Below are 27,683 nucleotides of genomic sequence, written 5' to 3'. Positions count from 1 at the left end.
ATTTATTTATTTATTTATTTATTTATTTATTTATTTATTTATTTATTTTTTAGAAGGGTGGGTGGGAAAGGGCAGAGGAAGAGAGAGCCTTAAGCAGACTCTGCACTGAGCACAGAGCCTAACTCAGGGCTTGATCCCATAACCCCAAGATCATGACCTGAGCCCAAACCAAGAGTAGGATGCTTAACCAACTGCACCACCCAGGTGCTCAGACATGGTAAGTTGAATCTTAAAAAACGTTTATTATTTATAGTTAAGAGAAGTTCCTTTCATTTTTATAATTCCTATTTGTAATGTCATGTGAATGTATAGGACTGTTTTCCAATATCGTACAGGAGCTATAATATTTTAAGTTCCCTCAAGTTTTCTTTACAGGGATTAATCCAGAAAATCTTCGAATTGGTGACATTTCTCAACCACTTTGTTGTTGACATCTTTGTTGAAATATGTTAGGGCACAAAAGAGACAGTGACCTCAACTTTCCCATGTCAGGCTGTGTGAACACTTGGGAAGGGGCCTGCAGAGTAAGGGTCCCTGAAACTTAAGCTTCTCTTGTTTTATGGTAAGTCTGTTTTTGTCCCTAACAGTAGGGAATCTGCCTATGTTGTTTACTGCTGTATTCCCCAGTATTCAGAAGAGTGCCCAGTCCATGGTTATGGATCAATAATAATCAACTGGAATGACAAACTGCTGATTGTTTCACCTTCTATCTAACAATAACATATAATGGGAGATCAATATCTAACAATAACATATAATGGGAGATCAATAAAGACCAGCTTAGTTAATAAATATGAGTTCTGGACTGGTTCAAAGGAAGATGCTTGAATGCAGGCTACTGAGAAGATACACAGATAGATGGATGAAAAGGTAGATTAGTAAATATACAGACATTTTATTTTCTATTTAGAATTTTAGAGAACATTTAACTGTGTTTTATTTATCTAGCTATAGGTGAACCCTGAAAAGAAGAGGGACTATTTGGGGGGTGATGGGGTAGCAGAAGTATGCCAGTGCTAGAAGTATAAGGATTTTTTTTTTTAAACTGAAAAATCCACATACTGGGCAAGACCAACAGTATCTCATAGTGCCTAAGAGCTTAGGGTTTGAATAGCTCTGTGATCTTGGGCAAGTTCCTCATCCTAAATATAAGCCACCACTTTTTCACCTGTGAAATAGATATAACACACAAATCTACCTCATCGTGATCAGACAATGCATTTAAAACTCTCAACCCAGTGCCTAGCAAATGATGAGCACTTAGTAAAGACAGCTGATTTTGTTTGTTTTTTTCACTATTAATATCATTATATGTTACCAAGGATAGCATGATTTTTGTGAAGTTTACAAAGACATACCAATTTGTGATCCCACCTTCACCTCTACCATGAAAAGCATATTCTAAATGAATTTCCATTTAAGTTTTTGAGAACTGGTGTATAATAGATAGGAGGATGACACATTACTGCATTTTGCTGAGGCATACCCAAAGTGTACCACAAAAGCCATCAGTTGGTGGATCCTTCAGGAAGTCGCACAATCAGGAAGTGGGGTTACTCAGATCCTGACTTTAAACTTTGGAAACAGACTTCAAACTCTAAAGTGTAGCTAGTCATTACTTAGAATATTTATGACAATGACAAATGGTCACAGGTCACATTAGATCATTTGAACACATACACAACCACAGGAACTCATTTTCAATAGCATTGTCTTCATACTAAAAGGACAAAAATGCAGAAATAACGTAGAAAGCCCTCTCCTGCCCCTAAAAAAACGCAAAGCAAGTAAACTTGGAAATTATAGGCTCTCTAGAAATGACCATATACCGTATACAGATTTAAGCTCTGTGATGCCTGGCTTATAGCTACAGTGCTTAAAAAAAAAAAAAAAAAAAAAGGTTGTGCAAAATCCAAAAGCATAAGATGACCTTTACAACTGCTTAACATTTTCTACAGCAGCATAACATTTTCCCTCTTTCATTAAGAAAAATGCAATTTTTCTTTAAAAGACTGTTTTCAGTGTTAAATGTAAATTCAGTAAGGATCTAGGTGCTACCTTTTACCTGCACAAGTGATGTTAGAATGGAAAAGCAGAGCTCCTGAGGGGCTGCCTTGAATCCTCCCCAATTCCCCCAGGGTCTGACATAGCTGCTCTGGGATCGGACTACATAAAGTTCCTTAAACAGATCTCTTCAATAAATGAATGATGATAAAAATAGATGAATACCAAGTATATGGACTTTTAAAAAATAGCATCGTATATGCTTTTCCAGTTTGCAAAATACTTTGCCGTTCATAATCCCCTTTGATCCTCCCATTGACCCAGAAATGTAGGGAATAGTTCGCCTGTGATATGCAAAGTCACCAGGAAAAATGGCATTTAGTTTACTCTTCAGTGCTGGAGTTCTTTCCACAAGGCCACGAACATTAAATGTGCCTAATACGGGCACACTTTGTTGTATTACACTTCACTTTATTGAGCTTTAGGTTGCGGTTTTTACCAATTGAAGGACTGTTGGCAACCCTGTGTCTAGCAAGTCTATTGGGCACATTTTTTTCCAACAGCATTTGCTCACTTCATGTCTCTGTGTCGTCTTTTGGTAATTCTTGCAATATTTCAAACTTTTCCACTATTATTATATTTGTTATGGTGATCTGTGATCAGTGATTCTGACTTGCTGAAAGCTCAGATGATGATGAGCACTTTTTAGCAATAAAGTATTTTAAAATTAAGGCATGTACTTTTTGGGGACATAATGTTATCACACACTTAAGAGATGACAGTATAGTCTAAACATAACTTTTGTATACACTGGAAAACAAAAAAATTATTTAACTCACTTTATTGCAATATTTGCTTTATTGTGGGGGTCTAGAACTGAAGCCCCATTGTCTCTGAGGTACATCTGTACACGTTTGTTTATTGTAGTTGTTCTCAGCTGGGAGAATTTTGTCCCTCGGGGGCACTTTGTAATGTCTGGACCTATTTTTGGTTGTCACACTTGGGGGGGGGGTGGCTACCAGCATCTAGTGGGTGAAGGCCAATGATGCTGCTCAATATCCTACAGTGCACAGGACAGCCCCTCCACCCACCCCCACCTGCCCAGCAGGAATAGATAATTTCTGGCCCCAATGTCAATAAGGCCCATGTTGAGCAACTCTGATGTAAACAATGAACTGTCTCGTAAGCACCATTAAGTTGATTAAGTTACTGCGGTGGTTTTAAAATCTGTCTGGGAATTACTTGACACTCTTCCCATCAAGAGGATAGTGTCCTTCCTCAGAATCTAGACGAGACTTTATGATTGCTTTGATGAATAGAGGAAGTTGCATGATTTCTGAGTCTACGTTAGAAAAGGCCATGCAGTTTCTGCCAGTTTGGGGGAAGGGAGGGAACACAAGCCTTTGGATGCCTGAGTCATCCTGCAGGAAGTCAGGCTATCAGAGGGTGCCATGAGGGCAAGGCCCCCTGATGGGGCCACACAAAGAGAGAGCTGCCCGCCCTCTGACAGTAACCACATGAGAAACCTCAGGCCAGAACTGCCCAGCCAAGCTATTCCCAAAGTCCTACTCAAGAAACCGTGAGAGATAACAAATGATGGTTGTCATTTTGAGCCACTAAGTTTTAGGGTGAGGGCTTACATGGCAAAAGCTCACCAGAACAATCTCCAAATTTGGTTGCTTGAAGTCAAGTGCTCTGGCAAACAGAATGTCCTCTCTCTCCCCCTAAACCGGTCTGACCCATGGAAGCATGGAAATCTTAACTAGAGGTCTGCCACTCCCCAAGTGAAATGGATTATAATCAGCCTATGGGAAATAGGTCACTAAAGGGGGGAGGGGGTTGTCAAAGAGATTTTCGGAAGAAATTCTAAGAGCATTTTGAATGTTGGACAGAACACTGCAGGCTGGAGTCCTGGGCTTCAGTCATTTCAAAAGCTGATTATTATTAAACTGAGGCATTTCCTAGATGATCTCTTGATGTTCTTCTAGGCCTAAATTCTAGAATATCCTAATCTACACATATTTTTCAAAAGACAGGCATTTTTACATTGTAACTTAAAAAGTACACCCTAATGAATATAAAGACTGAAGCATCATTTTACATCCACCAAACTAAAAAAAGTTAAAAAAAAACTACAAAAGGTGAATTAAAACCTAACGTTGGTGAAATTTGTAAATTCACACATTATTGAGGCCTACACTGTTCACTCCACAACAAGAGCTAAAAAATACAAATAATCTTTGACCCAGTAATGCCCCCTCTGGAAACTGTCCAAAAGGAAAAAGGAAAGAAAAAGCTTCTTGCACAATGATATTTATAGCCACATTATTTACAGTAGGGGAAAAAGGCCACAGGAAACAACCTAAATATCCAACAATGAAACAATAGCTAGCCATGATATGGCAGGATGCATTAATGCAAAGCTGTAAATACAAAGCCCATATAGAATTGTACAAAAGATATCAAGTGAAAAAAAAGTGTATTTTTTACCAATCATTTCCATACATATGGTAAGTGTATCTATAAAAAGTTACTTTCACACTTATAAATGTCAAAAGAGAGAAATACAAATACTTTTTCTGTTAAGATGACTATTTTAGTATGTCATTTTCCTATAAGGATATTAAAACATTCAGCTTTAATATTCTGAAACTATTAATCAAGTTTAGTATTTCAATGGACTTATGTACCTCACAGTTATCTGAGTTCTAGTTTTATGTTTATTTTTATATTTTTTAAAAATTTTATTTGTTTATTTGTGAGAGAGAGAGAGAGAGCACAAGCAGGGGGAGTGGCAGGCAGAGGGAGAAGCAGGCTCCCCTCTGAGCAAGGAGCCTGACACGGGACTCGATCCCAAGACCCTGGGATCATGAGCTGAGCCAAAGGCAGACACTTAACTGACTGAGCCACCCAGATGTCCCTAGTTTTAGGTTTATTAAAAATTTTTTTTTTTACCAATTGGGATGGCTGGGTGGCTCAGTTGTTAAGCGTCTGCCTTCGGCTCAGGCCATGATCCCAGGGTCCTGGGATCGAGCCCGGCATCGGGCTCCCTGCTCTGTGGGAAGCCTGCTTCTCCCTCTCCCACTCCCCCTGCTTGTGTTCCCTCTCTCGCTGTGTCTCTCTCTGTCAAATAAATAAATAAAATCTTAAAAAAAAATTTTTTTTACCAATCATTTTTTTTGAGCACTTACTATATGCCAGGTCTTGGGAATACTGTGATAAATAGGATTGAAGGTGATTTTAAAGAAGGTATTCAGTGGAAGAGAGAGTCCGCTGAAGCTAAATTATGGGTGCTGCTTTATGAGAAGAGAGTAGGGAAATGAGCGCTTTGGGGACAAAAGGATGTTTATACCATGCTCATGCTTTGATTCATCTTGTTACTTGTCAATAGAGCTAGCCTAGTTGCACATTTCAAGGCAAAGAAGAGACATTTTAAAAGCAAACAAACTCTGCCAAAGAAGTGAAGGAAGAAAAAGATCAATGCAAGAAATATTTTAACCAATTCAGATAAATCTGCACATAGAGGCTTTTTTGCATATTCTAATTGGAAAGAACTAGGAAGTTTTCCACTTGGCCTTCATTCAGAAAGTGTGCCTTTCCTCCGTGTATGACAGGAGTTGCCATACATGTCTCAGACTGTCATCACTCACTCAACAAAATTCAGCTGGGCCCAAGTGAAAAGGACATGGGCCCTGTCTTCTCAGAATTTGCAATTGATGGGGGTGAGAGCTGAGTAAATGGATTTTTGAAATAGTAAGTGACAAGTGCTATGAACATGCGGGGAACACCCAAACTGAATTGGGGTTGGGAAGGTTTCTTGGGGTGCATGAGCCTCAATGCTGTTGACACATAAATGATGTGCAGAAGATGGGTTGAGGGATAGAGAGTATTTCACAAAAAGAGAACACAGACAAAGGTAAGAGACCGTGAGGACTGCACTCTTAAAAAGGGTTAAGGCCGTATCTCACTTAGACCATAACAAAAAAGTAATGATAAAATGATGTCTGATAATTTCGGGGCAAAAATTAAATACTGTGATGATAAAGGGGTTTCTTAATTACTATGTGCTATGGTCTGAATGTTTGTGTCCCCCTTCCCCACCCTAACTTCATATGTTGAAATCCTAACCCCCAAAGATGATGGTGTTAGGAAGTGGGGCCTTTGAGATGTGCTTAGGCTTCACCCTCATGAATGGGATTGGTGCCTTATAAAAGAGGCTCCAGAGAGACTCCAGCCCCTTCCACCAGCTTCGAAAAAGGGGAGGCCTCTTGCCAGAAACATGACCAACCTGGTGCCTCGATCCTGGACTTCCAGCCTCTAGAATCATGAAAGCCACCCAGTCTGTGGTATTTTGTTATAGAAATCCAAATGGACTAAGACACTATGACATTTACATAAATTACTTATTTAATCATCTTTCAATTTTTTATTAAGCCTTTTTTATTCAAGCTATTACATTTTTATGCTGAAAAGTAAATAAAGATCACATAGAAGTATCCCAATTTCCAAGGCTAAGTTATTCTTTTTTTTCCCCACAACAATGTTAATAAGTACATAGAAAAACTAAGTCAATTGTTTTGAGAGATCTGTTTATACACTAGCATTTGGAATATGGCTTTGGAAAGGTTATAGAAGCCCAAAGATTCAGTGTCCATATTCTAACAAGCGTCCATGAAGCTATTTGGTAAGGACCTGAAGGTAACTGGTCAACAATTTGGAATAGAGTTGTCTGACTGAGCTGACCAGAAGCCAGTCTGCATTTCTACACTGTATCCATGGGAATGAGATCAGGCGTGCACAAAGACAAACAAAGGCCACCTTCAAATGAATGAGAGGGAATGACAACTGTCAATGTTCAAGGCATCCATGGGCGCAAGAGCTTTGCTCATGCTTTTCAAAACACAATGAAATAATCTCTTATGCTGACAATACAGTGTCTATCACTCCTTTATTTCCATGGCTCTGTTTAAACATTAACCTCATTTTTATACAGAAAGCTTTTCAATGATCAGGAGTATGTATGGCTTCTGTGGTATAAAAACTATCTCTAGTCACTTTAAACTCCTAAAAAGAAGAACTGCAGTTACTCTTTCAGAACATAGAATAATAATGCGGGAATTTTCACCAACAAAATTGCACAGTTGCAGTGAACTGTTTGGACAACAAAGCAGACAACTCTTTCAAAGGAAGAACAATATATTTGAAAACTATTAACAGTCCCCATATTCTGTGGCCCTGAAAACATTAGCAAAATATACAGTTCAAGTTTGTACTGGTTAGTTAATGTAATTTATATGTACAAGAGTCAGCAGGTACAGACTGGAAAAAATACTTGACTATAAGTACTTTGAACTAATGATAACTTTAACAAAATTAAGAGTCGGCATTAATTTCTTTTCTAATTTGTATGATTAAATGAAAATGTTTTAAAACACTTTGAAAACACCGCTGAGTTACACAGAATAAAAGGCTTTAATATTTTACTAACAGAACCTTTCAAAGCCAACTCTAATTCTCTGTGTTCTATGGGACTATGATTTCTGAAAAGATGACTTTGAGGATATTTATTATACTGGATAGAAATAAAGAACTAAAAGCTTAACTGGAGAAACCTATCTATAACTCTAAAAGAACTTCTTTGTTTCTTCAGAAATCTGATTAAAGCACAGATATTAATTCTGCAACCAGAATTTGAACACTGTTATATATTATGCACCCTAAAAACCATGCAAAGCTTATTAATTACAGCTATTTTAGCATGGTAAGTCTGCTCTGAAACATAAACATATACAAGGGCTCCCTCATCGGTCCAAGCAGCCACCCTGGAGGGTGGGGGGTGCCAATTCCCACGGCTGGGCTGTCTCCCTCTGCACCCCTCAAAGTCATCAACTTCACCTGTCTCATCAGTTCATGTCTTCTCCATGTCAGACCCCAAAACCCACTCTGCCTTCCTTCATACAGGCATCTGTGGCTTTGAAGCTGTTGCCAGAGGTGCTGCTGTTGCGGCCCTACAATTCTGCCCCCCCTTTCTCTCTGACGACCCCTTTGCATTGGATGTCAGCGCTCGTCCTTTCCCCCAGTCTCTCCCCCTCTAGGGACTCCTGCCACATATGCAGATGCCTCAATGCAGTTCTCAAAATTCACAAGTAGACCATGCAATAACCTAAGTAATAGAAGCAAAAAAAAAAAAAAAATCTCATTATAATCATTTTTATGCAAGTCTCTCCCATGTTTGTTGGTCTGTTTATGCAAGTCTCTCCCGTCCTGTCCCTCTGCCACTCCCTCTCCTCTTTTAGTGCCTAACTTCCGGATGCTGCCTGCATTTCCTCACGGTGAACTGACTCCTCAGCCCACTCCCCTCTGGCTTCAGCTTTTCGCCCCATGGAGACTGCCTTCGTCAAGGCTGTTCGACATGTTTGACTTCTGTGAACAAGCTGATCCTACCAACCAACTCTTCCCTCTCAGGATATTTGTGTGGCGCCCTACTTCCTGCAGTCTTCTTTCTGCTTACTACTCTCACTGCTCCTCTCTCCCTGGCTCCTCCTCCTCCTCACCTGACTCCATCAGGTAATCCCTCCTCTTGTGGCCAAAGCTGTCTTCTGGTCTCTGCCTGACTCATCAACACCATGTCCTCAATGACTCTAGTTGCCTCTGACTCCTAAATCTCTATCCCCTGTTGTTCTCTCTCCTGCTTCTAATACTGCTGTATATATATAACTATCTACCTACTAGACATGTGCACCTGGATGTCTCAAACAACCCGTCAAGGTGAACTGATGATCTTTTTCATCTAAGTTGCCTTTTTTCCTTGCCTTCCCCGTCTCAGTAGCAGCTCACTGAGTTGTCTACAGCCAAAACCTAGGGCTCAGGCTTGTCTTCTCCCTCACTTGCTGCCACCATAGTAAATCCTCACCAAATCCTGTCCACTCTCCCTAACTACTTTTCAGATTTGTTCCCTGTGATCTTTCCCTACTGCTACTGAATTTTGCACCATCATCCCCCAATTGTGCACTAAGCTAAAACCAAGACCAGAACCAGTTTTTCCTAAGTGCTTTTGGTGCTTTCAGTCTGGCCTCCATTCAATCCACCATCTTCCTTGCCTCCAGAGTGATCTACCCAAGGAGCCAATCTGATCATGTCACTCCCCTGCTAAGGCTCTTCAAAACCTTCCCATTGTCCTCAAAAATCCATGCTCCTTACCACAGTTTACAAGGCCATTTAGGGTCAAGTGCCTACTAACTCTCACCCTCTCACCCTTTTACCCTCTGTGAATACCTTGAACAGTGTGTTCTGGACATAATGACCTTCTCCTTTCCTAGTCAAGCATCTAAAACATCTGATCCAGGAATTAGGAGACTTGGGTCCCATTCCTGGCTATGTTACTCTCTGTCCTATATTATTATCACTGGCAGCCATTTTAAAGGGGGAGAACTGGACTCTGACCTCTGAGGTCCTTCACAGTAGATTTGAATTGTAAAGATTCTTTCATGTGCCCATGAAGACTCGCCAGGAGGCTTGATACTTAAATGCATCACAGTGACATTTCTCTATCCTCTGAACTCAACACTAAATTCTGTACTACCGATTTAGCAATTAATTATATATAACCAAATGATATCTATTACATCACAGAAATATATGTTAGATATCTCTGTTATAAGCATAGACAACAACACAATATGATGAAAACAACATAACCAAGTTTTAAATTATACAGACATTTTTTTAGGCACAAAGAGAGGGCTCTAAATTTCAATAATTCAGAAACTCAAAGACCATATCAAGGGCCTGCTTTCTATCTTTCCCCTGGGCCAGTGTACTGGCTTTATCCTCAAGCTAGCTAGTATCATGGCTGTAAGATGGCTACAGCTATCCCAAGCTTCACCTTTAGACCCTGGCAGTATGTTTCTTATCCAGTATCTCTCTTAAGAATGAAAAATTCTTTCCCAAAAGTCTCCAAGCATATCTCCCTCCATATCTCATTGCCATCACATGCCCATGTCTAAATCAGACACTGGAGAGAAGCATGGGACAACTAGGAATGGCCCAGTGCAAGCCCCTTGAGGGCCCCGCTCTCTTAGCTGCTCCGACTAGGAGGCAGTCACCGAACTTCTGTCAGAAAGGAGGAGGGCAGGGGCTGAAATTGGCTAGGTATCTTCCAGGGGCTGAGACAGTGTCCCTCCCTCATGTTTGGACTTGTTTCCAAATAGACTGTAAACTCTCTGGACCATGTTTCAAGTTTCCTATGGCTGAGCCTAGCACATTGCCTTCCATGAAACAGTTACTGCATAAAAATATGTTCAAATGCTAGTTTTATGGAATTCACTATAGCCAGATGAACAAAGCACCTATGGATCATCTGAAGGGCCATCATAGGAATCATTTTCACATACAGAATCTCTTGTTTCAGGATTTACAGTATTAAGAGTCTTCTTTTTAGAGAGATATTCTTCTGTGTGTTCAGGTAAATCATTAGTCACCATAACAAATGAAAAAAAAAAAAAAAAACCCCACAAAACCCCTCCTATCTTTGACTTGCCAATTAGAATGACAGCCTTCTGTGGTTCCTTCTCTTTTATGCTGTGCTGAATCTTTCAGTAACATCCCAAGCTAAGCAAGGCTGATAGTCCAAACCAAAGCTTTTAACTTAAGTGGGAACATTCACACGACATCAGGATGATAACTTTGGTCCCCGATATTTTCCCCATTCTTCCTGAAATACTTTATTTTTGATATACTGACTTGAATTTGTGCCTTTATTTTGCTAAATGTCTAAAATTCCATCATTGGAAGCTCATCTCTTTACATTCACAGGCTTATTCCTTTTAATAGGCCCATGGCCATTAGCACATTTAGACAGGAATAGTCATCACCCACTATAGAGGGAATTCATTTGAACTGACGCATTCACTGATTCTTGATGTTGAAACCTACCTGTCTTGGAGGTCATCTCATAACAAGGTGGAACAGGCAATACTGGAATTTTAATTTGTTAGGAAAGATGAGATACAGCCCTAATATTTAAGCAATTACTTTCAAATCTGGCTGTACATAAGAAATGTTTGAATAATTGCTTTTAAATACTGATCCTGAGCCCCAGTGCCTGAATTTAAATCAAACAGAGGCTCATGAACCAGGACTTAAGGGAGCAAAGCATAGTCATGGTTGGGCAGGTGTAGCTGGAGAGCCATGGGGTGGGGAGTTACTTTATAAGATGGTGGTTTATGGCCATGGAGGTGCTGAGGCAGTTTAGGGTCAGTCCCAGAAATGAGAGATGACCTCAGACTTCCCTTTTAGTCATAAAAGAAAAAACTTCCCTACTTTATAATTTTGCTTGGGGTTGTCTTGGGGCAATGGTGAGTTGCAAAGGGGTAAGAGGAAAAGGGAAAAAGCATCAAGGCAGTGAAGGCAAAGGGAATAGTCTGGAAAATAACACTAAATATGGTCTGATCAAGTGCAGTCAGAACACAGAAGGGTGTATAGGTGTATCTCCACGGCTTTGGGGCATGTGCATCATGCCCATGCCTATGTGCAGTATGTGTACTTGCGTTGATATGTGTGCATGAGGAGTGTAGCAGAGAAAAAGCCAGAATAGGCAGGACAGACTGCAGCCAGATGGTGAAGGACTTTTTAGGCCAGGCCAAGAAATCTGGACTTCACTCTGACAGGAGATGGAGAGCCACCGAATTTTTGAAGCAAGGGGTTGATTGGATACAAATAAGTGTTTAGAAAGATAATGCTGGTGACCACGAGAAGAATGGAGCAGAGGGATAAGAGATAAAAACAGGAAAACCAGTTTACAGTTGTCCAAACACAAAGAAAGAAAGGGCCTGAACTGGGTGGTGGCAGAAGTTGCATAAGGTGGGGAAGATGGACAGAACTTGGAGATAGGCTGTCAAGTTGAAACAAGGGAGAAGATTTCTGGTTTTCGTGTTTGCATGCGAATGCTGCTGCCCTGTAACCAACAGCAGACAAGACAGGAGAGAATTCTAGAGGGCAGGTGTTTTGACTTCAGTTGAGGACGCACTGAGCTCATGCTTATTTGACATCTGGGTGGAGATGGTAGCGGATGGAAATACTGATCCGGAACCAGAAGAGGAGTCTGGCTGGGGATTCTGACTTGAGTGGGGAACTGGCCCAGAGAGTACTGGGAGAATGAAGACAATGATCCCAGATGGAAGTCAAAACACCAAGGACTGGGCTAAACAGATGAGCTTGTGAAAGAGAGTGAGGGAGAGGATTTGAAAGTATTCGGTAAAGACTCTGGGGCAGGGAGAGAAGATGAGGATTATCTGTGGTCTGGCAGCACAATGGAGAATATAAGTGTCACTGTGCACTTTAAAATTCCATTTTCCTTTCCGCTATGGACCTATCATTTAGATTATGAATGATCTAGGCCCCTTATGGCCTTTCTCTTCCATCCTTCATCTGCCAGTTACCGTTTCAATGACTATAAGCACTTAAACCAAGGAGTGATCAATGCAAGGTGATAAAGAGGAAACTGAACTTTGAGCACTGCTTTCTCTTAAACACCCATGAGAAGGTTTACAGAAAGTAAATTTGACTCTAAATGTTAAAATGAGATTTGAGGGTTTTAAGTTTCCACAGTGGTTGGCATGTATGCTGGACAGGATGTGAGATGTATAAACACACATACATACACATATGCTTTTTACATTCTCATTTTTGGTATTTATATTTGTAATATTTATATTACACAGTTGTACTTGTATATAATTTATAAACATATATGTATGTGTATAGTAATGATGAATACTCAAAAATTTTACATACGTAGGGTAATGCCAAAAAACTTCAGCTATCACTGACCTCGAGATTTAATTATTCTTTGTTAATTTGGGATATTCATGGTATCAGAAAGTGATGTTGCTTCTCTGGGAACCTGGATTGATATCATAAATGCCCAAGCTTGATTATGATCATCCTGAATTTAGAGAAAATTTGTTTCTTGAGTATGCAAATAACTGGAACAGAAGGAAGGAATAAATATTAAAAAATCATTTTTACAGATGTCATTTTAAATCACCTCTGCTTGCTTGCACTGATTTGTCCTTATTAACTACCTCCAGGTTAAAAACCTCTATACCTGACTTCATGCCTTGCAGCAACACATTCCACTAAAGTATTTCTCACTGCTCTTTAAAAAACAAGCCTCAACACTTCAAAGATAAGAAAATGATGTTGGGGCGCCTGGGTGGCTCAGTTGGTTAAGCGACTGCCTTCGGCTCAGGTCGTGATCCTGGAGTCCCGGGATCGAGTCCCACGATCGAGTCCCATGATCGAGTCCCACGATCGAGTCCCACATCGGGCTCCCTGCTCGGCAGGGAGCCTGCTTCTCCCTCTGCCCTCTTCCCTCTCGTGCTCTCTGTCTCTCATTCTCTCTCTCTCTCTCAAATAAATAAATAAAAATCTTAAAAAAAAAAAAAAGAAAATGATGTTATGTTTCCATTGCTTCTGTTAATAATGGGTAATTAAAGAGAGATATAAACCTTGGATTTAAATGTCTATTAGTTCTTGGGAAGGTCGTGGTGTTCCAGGGACTGATTTTCAGCGTGAATCCAACTTTATTTGAAACCCCTAGATTAGGGTTGATGGTCCCTCAAAACACACTCTTTGGGTACCAGCACAGAATATCCACGAAGCACCACACAAAGGGTTGGACAGAAAACCTAATGATGCCTAGTTTCTGCTGGGGTTGGGGATAGTGGTGCTATTTCTCTATTATCTCAGACTGGGAGAAAATGCTACAGGGTTATCTGGATTAGGTTTCTTCCATAATAAAGAATAACCTGGCTAAACGCCTCAAAGGGGAATAGGAAATATTTATATGTATTAGGAAATATTTATATTCTTTGTAAAAACACTTGAAAATCAGAGACCATTTTTTTGTTTTGATAGCTGTTCAAACTACAAAATACAAATGTGGCCCCCTTCCTCCCAGTAAACTAAAGTTCTTACAGTAAGCACACACTAGGCTCTGGAAAAGGTCTGGAGAAGGTACACTTGATGGATGAGGGTCGCACAACTTAGTGCAGAAGGCGATGGGTGGGCCTCACTCTCACCGCTTTACTTAATTCTCTTGTTGGCAGCAGCTATGATCAAGAAAGTAAAAAGAACTTTTCCTGGCCTAAGTTTATATCAAGTTGAACAGAAACGTTACAACAATTAGAGGAAGGCAGAAGGGAAGGAAGAATTCCCTTGGAAGGAAGAATTCCCTTCTGCCGAGTATTTAAGAGGCACTAGGTTTTTCTATGTCCTCTAAGGCTAGAAACATCCGTGCTGCAGCCTGAAGAAATGGAAGCATAATTCACACCCTCGGGTTGAAAAACAAGCATTTCGGGCTCCCAGGCTCCTGCAAAGCCACCGGGTATGGCGCTGAGGTGGTGCATGCTGCTTCCCAGAACCGGATTCCCGGGACCCGAAGAACCCTCTGGTGTGGGTCCCGGGCGGCACCTGCTGTCTACGCCGGGCTGCAGGACTCTCCATCTTCAGGACAGTCGCCTTAGTCTCCACTCCCTCTGTGCATGTGTGTGCGTGCACGTGTGTCTAAAACCAAAGCGCGCAGGAGCTGACTTTGAAGGGTGCTTCACAGACAGGGTGAGACACGCCTTATGGGGACACCAGGCGGGGGAGGGAGGGAATGTGGGGAGTCTCTCTCTCTCCGGCTCTGGATGGCTGGGAGCCTAGGGCCACGTGGAATCCGAGCAGAGAGGCGCGCTGCCTGCCCCCTCATCCCGCAAAACTCCTCCCTCCTGCCCCAGGGACCCGCGCAGGTCCCTCGGGCAGCTGCTGGAGAGCGAACTCCTCGCTTACCTTGACTGAGCACTAACACCAGCCGCAACGGCGCGCCCCCTGTCCGTCCTGGACGCATCCTGAGCCTGCGGGGGGACGGTAGCTGCTCGCGGTTTGCGGAGGGACTCCAGAAGCCGTCCCGAGAGCTTCTCTCGCCCGCCGGGGTGAGGGCAGGGAAAAGTTGCCTGGCAGCTCCTGGGACGCCAAGGCCCGCCCCGGCCCGCCCCTCGGCCACGGCAAACACCGGATCTGCCCCGGCCCCGCCCCACCGAGCCCAGTTCCTGCGCCCCGCGGGCACCTGCGCTCAACCACACCCCTGGAAACCACACCTGAACTCCCCCGCGCGGTTCCGGCCCGGGCCTGGGGGAACCCGGAGGCCGCGGGGCTGGGGTCCGCGAGCCTGGCCTTTTTCCTGCCCTGCACCAGACTGGCCGGGCACATCCGACGGGCGGGAGCCGGCCTGTCACTACCCCGCCCCTCTCGGCCGGCCTGCCGCCCGCCCGCCCGCAGGGAACCCGGGTCCCCCGGAGAACCTTGGCCCTTCTGCAGCCCTTCGTGGCTCCAGGCTCCAAGCAGAGGTGGAAGGGGCGGGGGGGGGGGTTGGGGGCGCCGCGAGCCCAAAGCCACGCTTTTACGGGTGGCGCCGTGCGTGGCTCTCTCTGCTTTTCTCAAGTGGGTGGAGAAACGGACAAAAATAAGTGCAGAATGACCAGGTTAGAAACAAACTCGACAGGAAAGAAGATCTGCTCACAAGTTATGATTATCCGAGGTATATTTAAGCAAGACCTGTTGCAAAAGCACCGTGTGTGTGTGTGTGTGTGTGTGTGTGTGTGTGTGTGTGTGATAAATCCTCATTCATTCCTCTCCTCCAAGATACTAAGCAGCTGATCTGATTACTAAGTTTAAGCGATTTACTTCAAGACACAGAGACGAGTGAGAACCCATATATGAACTTGTGACTCTTCCTTTTTGTATTACACCATGACCATTTTATTCCATTATTTGAGTTTCAGATCTGGAAAAAAGGACATTCTGTAACCATATCTGAGATTTTTACTTACCAACCTAAGAAATAGGATATTCTCTTTTCTTTTTTTAAAAAAAATTTTTTTATTTATTTATTTGACAGAGAGACACAGTGAGGGAGGGAACACAAGCAGGGGGAGTGGGAGAGGGAGAAGCAGGCTTCCTGCCGAGCGGGGAGCCCGATGCGAGGCTCAATCCCAGGCCCCTGGGATCATGACCTGAGCCGAAGGCAGACGCTTAACGACTGAGCCACCCCGGTGCCCCAGGATATTCTCTTTTCTTTAAATCTGATTTTTCCTCCAAAAGTTCACCCACAAATTCCCAGCACGTTGCTGAAACCAGAATTCTTCCAGTGACCACTTTTATGAAATAATCCAATGTTTTAATAAATTAAACTTAAGGAACTATTAGACTAATCATTATTATTATCACCATTCCAAATATTTATGGAGCAGCTAGTATGAGCACTATGGAATATTTGGGATACTGCCACTCAAGTAAAGTGGTTCATGGTGGAAGGACTTAATTAATTGGTAAAAATCAAATGCTCTCCTTTACCATAGCTGAGGCTGGAGTCTTAAAGCACTAAATTGATATTCACCAGATGTTACTGCTTTGCACCATGACTATAAACTCAATACCTTTGAATTCAAAATGGATAGCCCCTGGTTCTTTCCTGTTTTCTTAATCTGTCCCTTACTAATTCTACTTACTAATCCTGACACACACTTGAAGGAATTTTTTTTTTTTTTTGACCTGTCTATGGTACTCACCTGCTTACTAAGACTCCAGATATCACCTGAGAGCTCTTAGGTGGCCATTCACTAACCCTGACACCAACTTAGCCTCTCCTCACAGCCTTCTTGCAGGAAGTCAGCCAGGTTTCAGGGAGATGAATATCTGTCTGTTTCCTTCTGACTCACTGAAATGTGAGTAAGTGTTTGGAACCGACCCTTGTTTGGGAGGCAGTATAGCTCCCTTCATGTGAGACAGGAATCTGTGTTTTGTCTCTGGGTGCTGGAGAGGAAAATGCACCCTTCTTTGCTTTTGTGCTCAGAACTGGACAAATTAACATTATGCTGGCATGAGGTACAGAATAAATCAGGAGCTATATTTTTCCAGAGCAGGCAAAAATTTCAAAGTTCAAGAAACAAAGAATCGACTCCTGCCCCACATTAATTTTAAAAGTAGAAAGGGTTCTTGAGACCAAACAGTTTGAGAACTCATGCCTTAATCTTCCTGGGAACTATTCTGCTTAGGTATAACTGTGCTGGACACCACATCCTGAGGAAATAAGATTAAGGCAGGGCTTTTTAAATCTTTGGTCTCAAGGAGGCCTTTACACTTAAAATTATTGAGAATCTCTCAGATGAATGGATAAAAAGATGGTGAAATATTGTATATATTTTCTAACACTTCCAAAGTCCTTTATTTGGCCAACAAGGCTGGGAGCTGCTCTTGGAGTGGGGTCCCAGTCCCAGGCTGGATTTTCCAGGTCTATGGTGCCTCTGCCTCTGTTCCTAACTGGGGCAGGTGGCCTCCTCTGACAGGCTACTTGGTTTGCTCCATCAGGTATCCCCGGACCTCCTTGGAGTACCCCTGGACCTTGGATGGGGCCACCGAGAGAGCCAACATCAGCATAATGATGCCTGAATTCCAGGACTTGCAGATGTGAGAGTTAAACTTTGGAGGGACTGGGAGCTGGGGTATCTTCAGACTGGTCTGCTCATACATGTACTGGCTGAACTGGTCCATGGCTGAGGGGTGGGGGGGGCTACCTCCTCAGACTTCTGAAGGGCAGTCTGGCTCTTGCTACTAGGCCCCAGAAGCTCCTGGTCATACACCAGGTAGATGGTGCCCCCAGCCATACTGCCCTTGATGAGGAACCTCCTCAGCAACCATGCTTGGGGCACTGTGGTCACTCAGCTCTGTGTGCAAGGAACAAGATGATGGAATATTATTCAGTCATAAAAAAGAAGGAAATCTTACCATTTGCAATGACATGGATGAACCTGGAGGACATTATGTTAAGTGAAATAAGCCAGAGAAAGACAAATACTGTATGATCTCACTTACATTGGAATCTAAAAAAGCCAACTCATTGTACAGAGGCTAGAATGGTGGTTACCAGAGGCTAGAGGTGAGGAAATGTTGGGAGATGTTGGTCAAAGGGTACAAACTTTTAGTTATAAGATGAATAAATCCTGGGTGTTTAGTGTACAGCATGGTGACTACGGTTAATAATATTGTATATTTGACATTTGCTAAGAGAGGTCTTAAGTGCTCTCACAACAAAAACAAAAAATGGTAACTGTATGAAGTGATGGATATGTTAATTATCTTGATTGTGATAATCAGATCACAATGTATATATATATATATCAAAACCTAATGATGTACACCTTATATATATATACAAATTGTAATTGTCCATTATACCTTATTAAAGCTGGAAAAAATATGGAGGATCCCAAAGAACTTTTGTTTATGTGGATTATTTCTACCCGTGTTTATCATGTAAGAAATTGAAACAGATACATTTTCTTTTTTTTTTTTAAAGATTTTATTTATTTATTTGACAGAGAGAGAGATAGCAAGAGCAGGAACACAAGCAGGGGGAGTGGGAGAGGGAGAAGCAGTCTTCCCACTGAGCAGGGAGCCCGATGTGGGACTCGATCCCAGGACCCTGGGATCATGACCTGAGCCGAAGGCAGACGCTTAACGACTGAGCCACCCAGGCGCCCGAAACAGATACATTTTCTAATATTTATATATTAATTCAACAATAAGGCTCTTATGTGTTAATGTAAATACAAAAAGTGTACAAAAAATAGCTATATTTCCCCAAATAAAGAAAATCCTGAGAAGAATGGCATTGTCTTACAATTTTGCCAATCTTTTTAATGTCTGGCTTAAAAAATAAACACTTGATTTCTCATATCTGCTCCTGCATCCAATCTCTTGGGATAGGTAGTTTCAGTGAAATTATATTAATTTGGAATTAATCTGGTAGTTAGAAAAAACAGGACACAATTGTGGATATTCCTGATACTGCCCCCAAACTCAAAAAGTGGTAGTTTCTTAAAGACTAGTTCCAATGGGGAATCTGAAACCACATCAATAAACTTTTCTTATCCTAGTGTTGATTTGCAACCTCGGGAGTTCCTGGGGTTGAAATCTGAAACTGGCCTTCACACATGGAGGGCAAGGAGAGAGAGGAGAAAGAGGCAGACCTCTTCCTATTGGGGGGTTGCAGTTTTAATAAGCAAGGGAATTTATATTCTAGGTTTGTCTGGAGTGGCCACAAGATGAGTGAATTTCCACACTGCTGCCAGAATCTCAAGTTTATGTAGAGCCCTTAACAGGCAGGGTTCAGTCATATATACAGTTCAGATAGTCTCAGTAACATATTACTTTCTCAAAGCTGTGTCCCTGAAGTGGCTACTAATGTGGGAACAGTAGGCAGAACCTACATTTCAAGGACAGGGGAGGAGATAAGGAGCTTCCAATTACCCAGGTCCAAATTGAAGGCCAACCAGCTGTCACATCCTCCTGATAACCTCCTCCAACATGTTGTGCATTAAAATTCATTGGTCTATTGAGCACTTTGAGTAGATCTTTCACCCACACAAAGTTTTGTCGCATCATATATTGATCATTTGGAAAATATTGGTTCACTGAGTTATGCAGATTTTCTAATTGTTGATACATTTCAGTACACAATATCAAAAAAATCATATCATCACCTATCTCATCAGAAAAGTCTTCATATATTGGGAACCTGTCAAGCTCATGCTGGCATATACACATTTTCCAAAATTTCAATTTTAACTTGAAAACTTGAATTTTATCATTGGCAGCACATACTATCAGTTGTTCTATGTGAAATGAAAGGCCCACTTCATTCATTTTTGAGAAATTTCTATACAATACCCAAGACTGAATAATCATAGTTTGTCTCTCAACTGTTCTTTCAAGTAAAACTGGTGTTCCATGAAAAACGTGGCTAGTTCAGGTTACGGATCCTTGAGACAACCATCCTATTTCAGTGTGCAACACAAATGCTTTATGTGTTTTACCAGGTTTACTCATGAAAAATATTTAAAAGACATGTACTGAAGAGTTGAGATTTAATAAAGGTAGTTAATTTTTCCTGCTTTGTCAAGGACATTCTCTCTCTCTCTCTTTTTAAGAGATTTGACAGAGAGAGAATGCGTGAGAGCACAAATTGGGGGGAGTATGTTTCAGGGCAGAGGGAGAAGGAGAGCTAGAATCCCAAGCAGGCTCCAAGCTCAGCATGGAGCCCAATGTGGGGCGTGATCTCATGACCCTGAGATCATGACCTGAGCCAAACTCAAGAGTTGGACGCTTAACTGACTGAGCCTCCCAGGTGCCCTGTCAAGGACATTCTTAAGTAAAACTATCTTTCTCCTCCCTCCCTCCCTTCTTCCCTCCTTCTTTCCTCCTTCCTGGTTTCTTCTCTCCCTCCCTCCTCCCCTCCCCTCCTCTGTCCTCTTCTCCCATACTTCCTCCTTCCTTTCTCTCCACTGCTCCCCTTGCCCTCTCCCTCTCATTTTTTCTCTATGAGTGTCCAGTGGTGACGAATGCAGTGATTACTCTTACTGATCATTGTTCTTGCACCATAGAGCAAATGCAAACACAGTGAAAAATGCAAATAATGTCTCAATATTAGTATGAAAATATTTTTGATCTACCAACCACAAAAGGATCTTGAGACACCCAGGGGCCACATTCTGAGAATACTATGGGATGGAGTGAGGCCTCTCCATTCTTCTCTTTCTAACTCTAGGCTGGAGTTTTTTGGGTAGGAGGCTCAGATGAATTTTCCCCAGCGTTCTCTCTGACCTCTTTGTATCTTTAAATCCAGCTCTTTGTTTGTCTCATTCCTCCATGTACAATCACCTAAACTAGGATCCTCTGCTTTCCATCCTCAGGGCTACCACCAGTCCCCCCCACCACCACACCATATCAATTTTGTCCTTATCCCAACAGAATAGAGAGCCCAGAAATGGACCCTCAACTCTATGGTCAACTCATCTTCGACAAAGCAGGAAAGAATGTCCAATGGAAAAAAGACAGTCTCTTCAACAAATGGTGCTGGGAAAATTGGATATCCACATGCAGAAGAATGAAACTGGACCATTTCCTTACACCACACACAAAAATAGACTCAAGATGGGTGAAAGACCTAAATGTGAGACAGGAATCCATCAAAATCCCAGAGGAGAACACAAGCAGCAACCTCTTTGACCTCAGCCGCAGCAACTCCTTCCTAGAAACATCGCCAAAGGCAAGGGAAGCAAGGGCAAAAATGAACTAGTGGGACCTCATCAAGATAAAAAGCTTTTGCACAGCAAAGGAAGCAGTCAACAAAACCAAAAGACAACCGACAGAAAGGGAGAAGATATTTGCAAATGACATGTCAGATAAAGGGCTAGTATCCAAAATCTATGAAGAACTTAATAAACTCAACACCCAAAGAATAACTAATCTAATCAAGAAATGGGCAGAAGACATGAACAGACATTTCTACAAAGAAGACATCCAAATGGCCAACAGACACATGAAAAAGTGCTTAACATCGCTTGGCATCAGGGAAATCCAAATCAAAACCTCATGAGATACCACCTCATACCAGTCAGAATGGCTAAAATTAACAAGTCAGGAAACAACAGATGTTGGCAAGGAAGGGGAGAAAGGGGAACCCTCCTACTGTTGGTGGGAATGCAAGCTGGTGCAGCCACTCTGGAAAACAGTATGGAGGCTCCTCAAAAAGTTGAAAATAGAGTTATCCTATGATCCAGCAATTGCACTACTGGGTATTTATCCCAAAGATACAAATGTAATGATCCGAAGGGGCACGTGCACCCCAATGTTTATAGCAGCAATGTCCACAATAGCCAAACTATGGAAAGAGCCAAGATGTCCATCAACAGATGAATGGATAAAGAAGATGTGGTATATATATGCAATGGAATATTATGCAGCCATAAAAAAACCCAAAATCTTCCCATTTGCAATGACATGGATGGAACCAGAGGGTATTATGCTAAGCGAAATAAGTCAATCAGAGAAACACAAGTATCATATGATCTCACTGACATGAGGAATTCTTAATCTCAGGAAACAAAGTGAGGGTTGCTGGAGTGGTGGGGGGTGGGAGGGATGGGGTGGCTGGGTGATAGACATTGGGGAGGGTATGTGCTATGGTGAGCACTATGAATTGTGTAAGACTGATGAATCATAGACCTGTACCTCTGAAACAAATAATACATTATATGTTAAAAAAAGAAGAAGAAAGAAGATAGTAGGAAGGGAAAAATGAAGGGGGGAAATCGGAGGGGGAGATGAACCATGAGAGACTATGGACTCTGAGAAACAAACTGAGGGTTTTAGAAGGGAGGGGGGTGAGGGGACTGATTAGCCCGGTGATGGGTATTAAAGAGGGCACGTATTGAATGGAGCAGTGGGTGTTATACGCAAACAATGAATCATGGAACACTACATCAAAAACTAATGATGTACTTGATGGTGACTAACGTAACACAATAAAATAAAATTTAAAAAAATTTGTCCTTATCCCTAACATTTCCATCTTCAACTTTCTGTGTGTATTGCTACTCTCTTTAGTTCAAGCCCTTTTGGTCTTTCCTCACAATGTCAGTCTCCTATGCAATCTCTCTGTGCTTTCTCCTCTCCTGTCTCCGATCCACTCTATACCATCAAAGTTCTCTTCCCAAAATGCAGGATTGATTTGCTGAAAATCTTTGGAAGTCTACAGGATGAAGTTCAAGCACCTTAGTGTTTAAGGTCCCAGTTGAACCTCAACCTGCCTCTGCTATCTCTCTTACCAAAACTCTTTCTTTTGTATGTATTATGATATGACTTGAATTTAGTAACGTGTATATACTCCGCCTTCTCACTTAAATGTTGGATCTCTGAAATCTTACATGTTTACATCACAAGTGTCTAGTCCTGTACCTGGCAAATAGTTCCTAAAAATAATTACTACATTGAATTTCTGAAGAGTTCTACATTCTTCTCCCTAGACCTAAAAAGGGTACGGAATGTGAAATTCTATGTTACTCCTGGAAAATTTGCAATGAAATAACCAATGACTCCTCAAATGTTACCCAGTAAATCCATGACAAGACTGAGTAAAGTTCAGAATCCATTGCGTTTGACTCACCCACAGGTCTCCCGGCACCTGTTGAGTTGCATGATGTCCAGACACTTCCAACTTAAAAACAAAACAAGTAAACAAAACTAAAATAGTTCTATGTTCCCCAGGTCCCTGGAGCCATCAATTCATCTATGCATTTTATTCATACTTCTGTTCTAGCACTACTAGGATTAACTGTCCTTATTTGTTTTCATGTGTGTGGCAGACATGCAGAACAATCAGCCAGCTCTGCCCACAGGTTGCTCTCTGAGTTTGCCATGATTTCCCTCTGGGAGTCACCTTGCCTCCTAGGGATACAGAGAGACACCTGACACTAGGGAGTTGTATTCAGGGTACAGAGATTCTAGAGGGTCTTTGCTGGCCACATGGACTAGGAATTCAGGTTCACTTGGGGCAGCCATTTTTTAAATGAGCATAGAAAAAGCCAATTAGTAACTTTTCATAGAAAACAGAAGGGAGAGACCAAGACACTGAGGCATGAATAAATTAGAGAGAGAGAGAGAAGGAAAGAGTGAGAGAGATTGCTTTGTTCCTTTTCTCTGTTTTCTGTTTCTAGTCATTTGAGAGATCTGACTGCTCATTCCATGAAATTCCCTGGTGTCTTCTTAATATTTTCTTTTTATTTTTCCTATTGAATATCCTTGAGGACAGTGACCATGTCTCATTAACTTTACTCACAGTCCCCAAAACAGGGCCTGACACCTAGTTGGTGGTCAGTAAATATTTCTTCCATTAATGAATAAACACATTTATTCAACTAACACCTAATTATTAAGATGAACCAGAGAAAAGGAGAAGTTAGGAAGTTTATCTCTTAGAACATGGACAAGCTCAATGAGGGGAAAACGTTGTTCACATGAACCTCAGGATTTTATTTTGTTTTTTATTGTTGTTGCTTTTTTTTTTTTTTTAAAGAAATGTGTCATATGATGGATTAAGCCAGCTGTATGGTTATTTGTTACTCTGCTGTCTCTGGAAAACTTGGATGTTTCAGTTAGAGATATAGAAAGAAATGACTGTATTTTTCAAGGAGGAAAATGCAATCTTACTTAAACTAGCCTAAGTCAAAGAACTGAAAGGATATGAGGAAATTTCAAAGAACCCAAAGATGTGAATTAATTACAGCCTGGCCTCAGGGACCTAAAATGGAGACTGGAAAAGGCAAGAGCACAGATCATTTTATACAACTTTAGGCAATGGTGTGAGTTGTTGGCTTTGCCTCCCTGCCTGTACCTGCTCCATTCTCCTCACTGTGGACTTACTTCCTCTTTAACTCTTCATCACTTCCATGGCCCTCTATCTTCAAACTTCAAGTGCCTTTAGTGTCCATGGCACGTCTGTAGCCTTGATTCTATGAGACCTAATTTTAACTCAGTACATGGTCTTCTTCAGTCTGACACATTTATAAGACCACTCACAATGACAATTTTTTTTCTTAAGTCCTCTGCCAAGAATACACAATCTTTGATTCTGCAGGTAGCTTTTATTTTTTTCTGAAGCCGAGACCCCTCCTTTCTCAACCATTTTGCAATTTAACATTGCCTCCTATGAATCACGGTAACTCTTGTTTTAGTTGAAGTAATTTTGATTGTGCCAGTTAGATTGGAGTCTGTCCTTCTAGATGGAAACACATTTCAAATGTTTAACATTAAAAAGTCAAACAGAGCCAATTTTGCCATTAGGATTTATTTGACTGTCAGGTTAATGAGCTTTGTTTACACATCAAAAGAATGAAATCAGTGAAGATGGGAGAGCCTCAGAAGATTAGGAATTTAGGTTTTGCCAGGCATCTTAGTCTTAATCATTAAATCTTTTCTGCTTCTACGTCTTCTATTATGCTATATAAGAAAGCAAAACTTTTATTCCTGGCTCACAAACTTTGGTCCATCTTATGGTCTTCTAGTATTTGTTTTTAAGTTTTTTGCATAATTCTCCTCCAGACTTCTTACCTCTCTTTCCCTCTTACATTTTTATAATTTCTAACATGATCCTTCACTTGGATTAAGTTGAGAATCTTGCAAAAACATCACTTTTGTCATTTATTCATTTACTTAACACATACCTACCATGTGCAAAATAATAGTCTAAGCACTGTGGTAGGAACCAATATGTTACCTGGCTATCCTCTGTGAGCTTGAAATCTCATTACTTAATATTATCTCCAGAGTCTTGCTATAGATGAAATCATATGAGATATACAAGCAGAGAATACGGAAGTTTGGTCCAGTTTATGCCATTTAATGTAATGAAAGAATATTTAGGCACATTTTCTTTAGATTCTCCATATGAACCTTTATAAAAGTACAGTTATGTGGAAAGTAGTTTCTTCTATCAAAAACCTCTAGATCTAAAGGTAAATGAAGATGTTTCAAGGCTTAAATTCATGGAGCACTAACATTTTTCAAGTCTATAAAACCATACATTTTTCACATGGTATAGTGTGGTAATGTAGTTCATTTTCTTCTTGGAGTTGTGGCCCATGACATAGACACAGAGGTAGTGGCTTCCACACAGTTATAAACGGAAACTCATCAGCCTTGCAAGTCTCTGAGTGCAGATGAGATCCCATTCAGGCAAATGCCCCCAAGTGTCCTCCTTTCACTGTTCCCACTTTTATAACTAAGGCTCTCAACTCATGAACTATTTCTTATGTCCGTGGGTTATGACTTCCACACCTGCACTGGGAGATCAGTGCTAGTTGCTGTTGGCCCCTGCTGTTTGAGGCCCGTGCTCTCCCTCACCACTAAATGGGCATAGATCCTTTTCCATTTCAACAACTTATGATGACTTCAGGCTTCATGTTGCCAGGTTTGCTTGGGACTCTGCCTTAAAATGAGGCGGCTGCTACCTCCCCTTAGACTGACATTCTCTTAGATGGAATCCCCAGAAGGCTTGCTTATGCCCCAGTGCATTACAAGATCCAGTCAGATTTACCTGTGGCCATTCTTCCCTCCCCAATCCCCCCAGGATGCATAGCTGGGTCCAGAATAGCTGGGTCACAAAGTGTTCAAACAAGTTACCACATTTATCCAGAAACACTATTTCCTCTTGACCTTTGGCTCTGTTTTTGAGTCTGGCTCAGAAATTTTTTCCATCATATTTCCTTGCAATTTGGCTTCTGTTCTTTTCCATTCTCTGCTTTCTCCTTCCCCAACTACCTAATTCCACATGACATATATGACTAAAACTCAGCTCCAGCCCTAGCACAAACTCCTTCCATATGTTTATATATATATTTTTAAGTATAAGATTTTAAGTGATTATATTTGTATTTTAACAGCTGCATTGAGGTATAACTGATATACAATAAATTGTACATGTTTAAGTTGTTCAATTTGATGTCTTGGCATTACATATTTATATCTTAGCACACTTTTAAATAATATTAAAAGGTTTTTAAAAATACATGCAGTTGTGTAGGGGTGTGTGTATGTGTACTCATGTATGCATGCATATCTGTGTGTCCTCAACTAGAGGGCCCAGGGGAGGCACTCAGAGAAGGCAAGCTAACTTGAGGACTCAAGACAGAGACTGAGGGTTAGTCTGGCAGACCCATATATCCATTTGAGCTATGAGACTTCCAGGAAAAGAACTACCCCCAGGGGAGGGTAAGGTGTAAAACATTGATCCAAGAAACAAGAGGTTTTTAAGGGGCAAGATTAATTTGAGTAAAACAAGGTGTCCATTCTAAATCCTGGAGCGGGGGGTAGATATTAAAAGGATTACAAAGCAAAACGGTAAAAATGGTACTAACATTCCAGTGATAGAGTAAAAGATAGTGAGACTTTTTGGCTAAGTTATAACATGAATGGAGTGGTAAATATTCTCATTTCAATAGAAACATTACTGGACCGTGAACCAGAGGAGGAAATGATTATAAGTTAGAAGCCACTAAAAGGGTTCAGAGTACACCCCCCAAGATATGCCACTTTGACATAAGGATTATTTTGAGTAAAGGCAATAGAGAATAAACAGACACAAGAAAATCTCTCTGCCTTTTCCTTTCTACCAGGAAGGTCAGGACAATTCTTCATCACCAGGGATAACTCTAGACTCATACCGGCCTGGAGAGGGCACCAGAGAAATCTACATAACAAACCTTATCCACTAGCTCTTAACTTTCATGAGTTTCTCCATATATTTATCTTTCCATTATTTGCTGCCCCAAAAGCCTAAACCACTTTTCCTTTGTCTTGTAATCTGTCTACAAAATTGTTGTTCTTTGTTAAGATGCTATATAATCCCCACATTCTAACCACCCCTTTGAGTTACCATCACTGATTTTCCCATATGTATGCTTGATGGACATGTTAATAAACTTGTTTTGTTTTTCTTGTTAATCTGTTCTTTGCCCATATAATTCATAGGGCCCTAGCCATAACACCTAGGAGAGTAGAGGGAAAAGTTTTTTCCTTCCTCAAACCACTAAGCACGTACAAGTGATCAACACTAAGAGCAGGAGAAGACCACAATGACCGGGACACCATGCCATGCAGTCCAGGTTGAAAGTTGGGACCATCATGGTAATTAGAGGAGCCAAGAGGACACTTTTGCTGCTAATTGGTATGTGCGAGATATACATTCTAGTAACCCACAGAAGATCAGAAGGAAAGATTTAGGCCTGAGGTTCCTACAC

At 41.4% G+C, this 27,683-nt stretch overlaps 1 protein-coding gene across 1 annotated transcript in view; it reads right to left on the bottom strand.

Annotated features, from left to right (window-relative positions):
* Window positions 1–14,985, bottom strand: part of LOC118006810 (integrin alpha-2) — a 101,826-nt gene extending 86,841 nt beyond the window's left edge. Inside the window, exon 1 of the mRNA XM_034999611.1 lies at window positions 14,839–14,985. Within this exon, the coding sequence (XP_034855502.1) occupies window positions 14,839–14,896 (58 nt within the window). The 5' untranslated portion in view covers window positions 14,897–14,985. The remainder of the gene's footprint in view (window positions 1–14,838) is intronic.
* Between the last annotated feature and the right edge of the window lie 12,698 nt (window positions 14,986–27,683).

This window comes from Mirounga leonina, unplaced genomic scaffold (genome assembly GCF_011800145.1).
Source record: "Mirounga leonina isolate KUSES-001 unplaced genomic scaffold, KU_Mleo_1.0 Mir_99, whole genome shotgun sequence".
Lineage (NCBI taxonomy): Eukaryota > Metazoa > Chordata > Mammalia > Carnivora > Phocidae > Mirounga > Mirounga leonina.
This window is presented reverse-complemented; position numbering and strand designations above follow the sequence as displayed.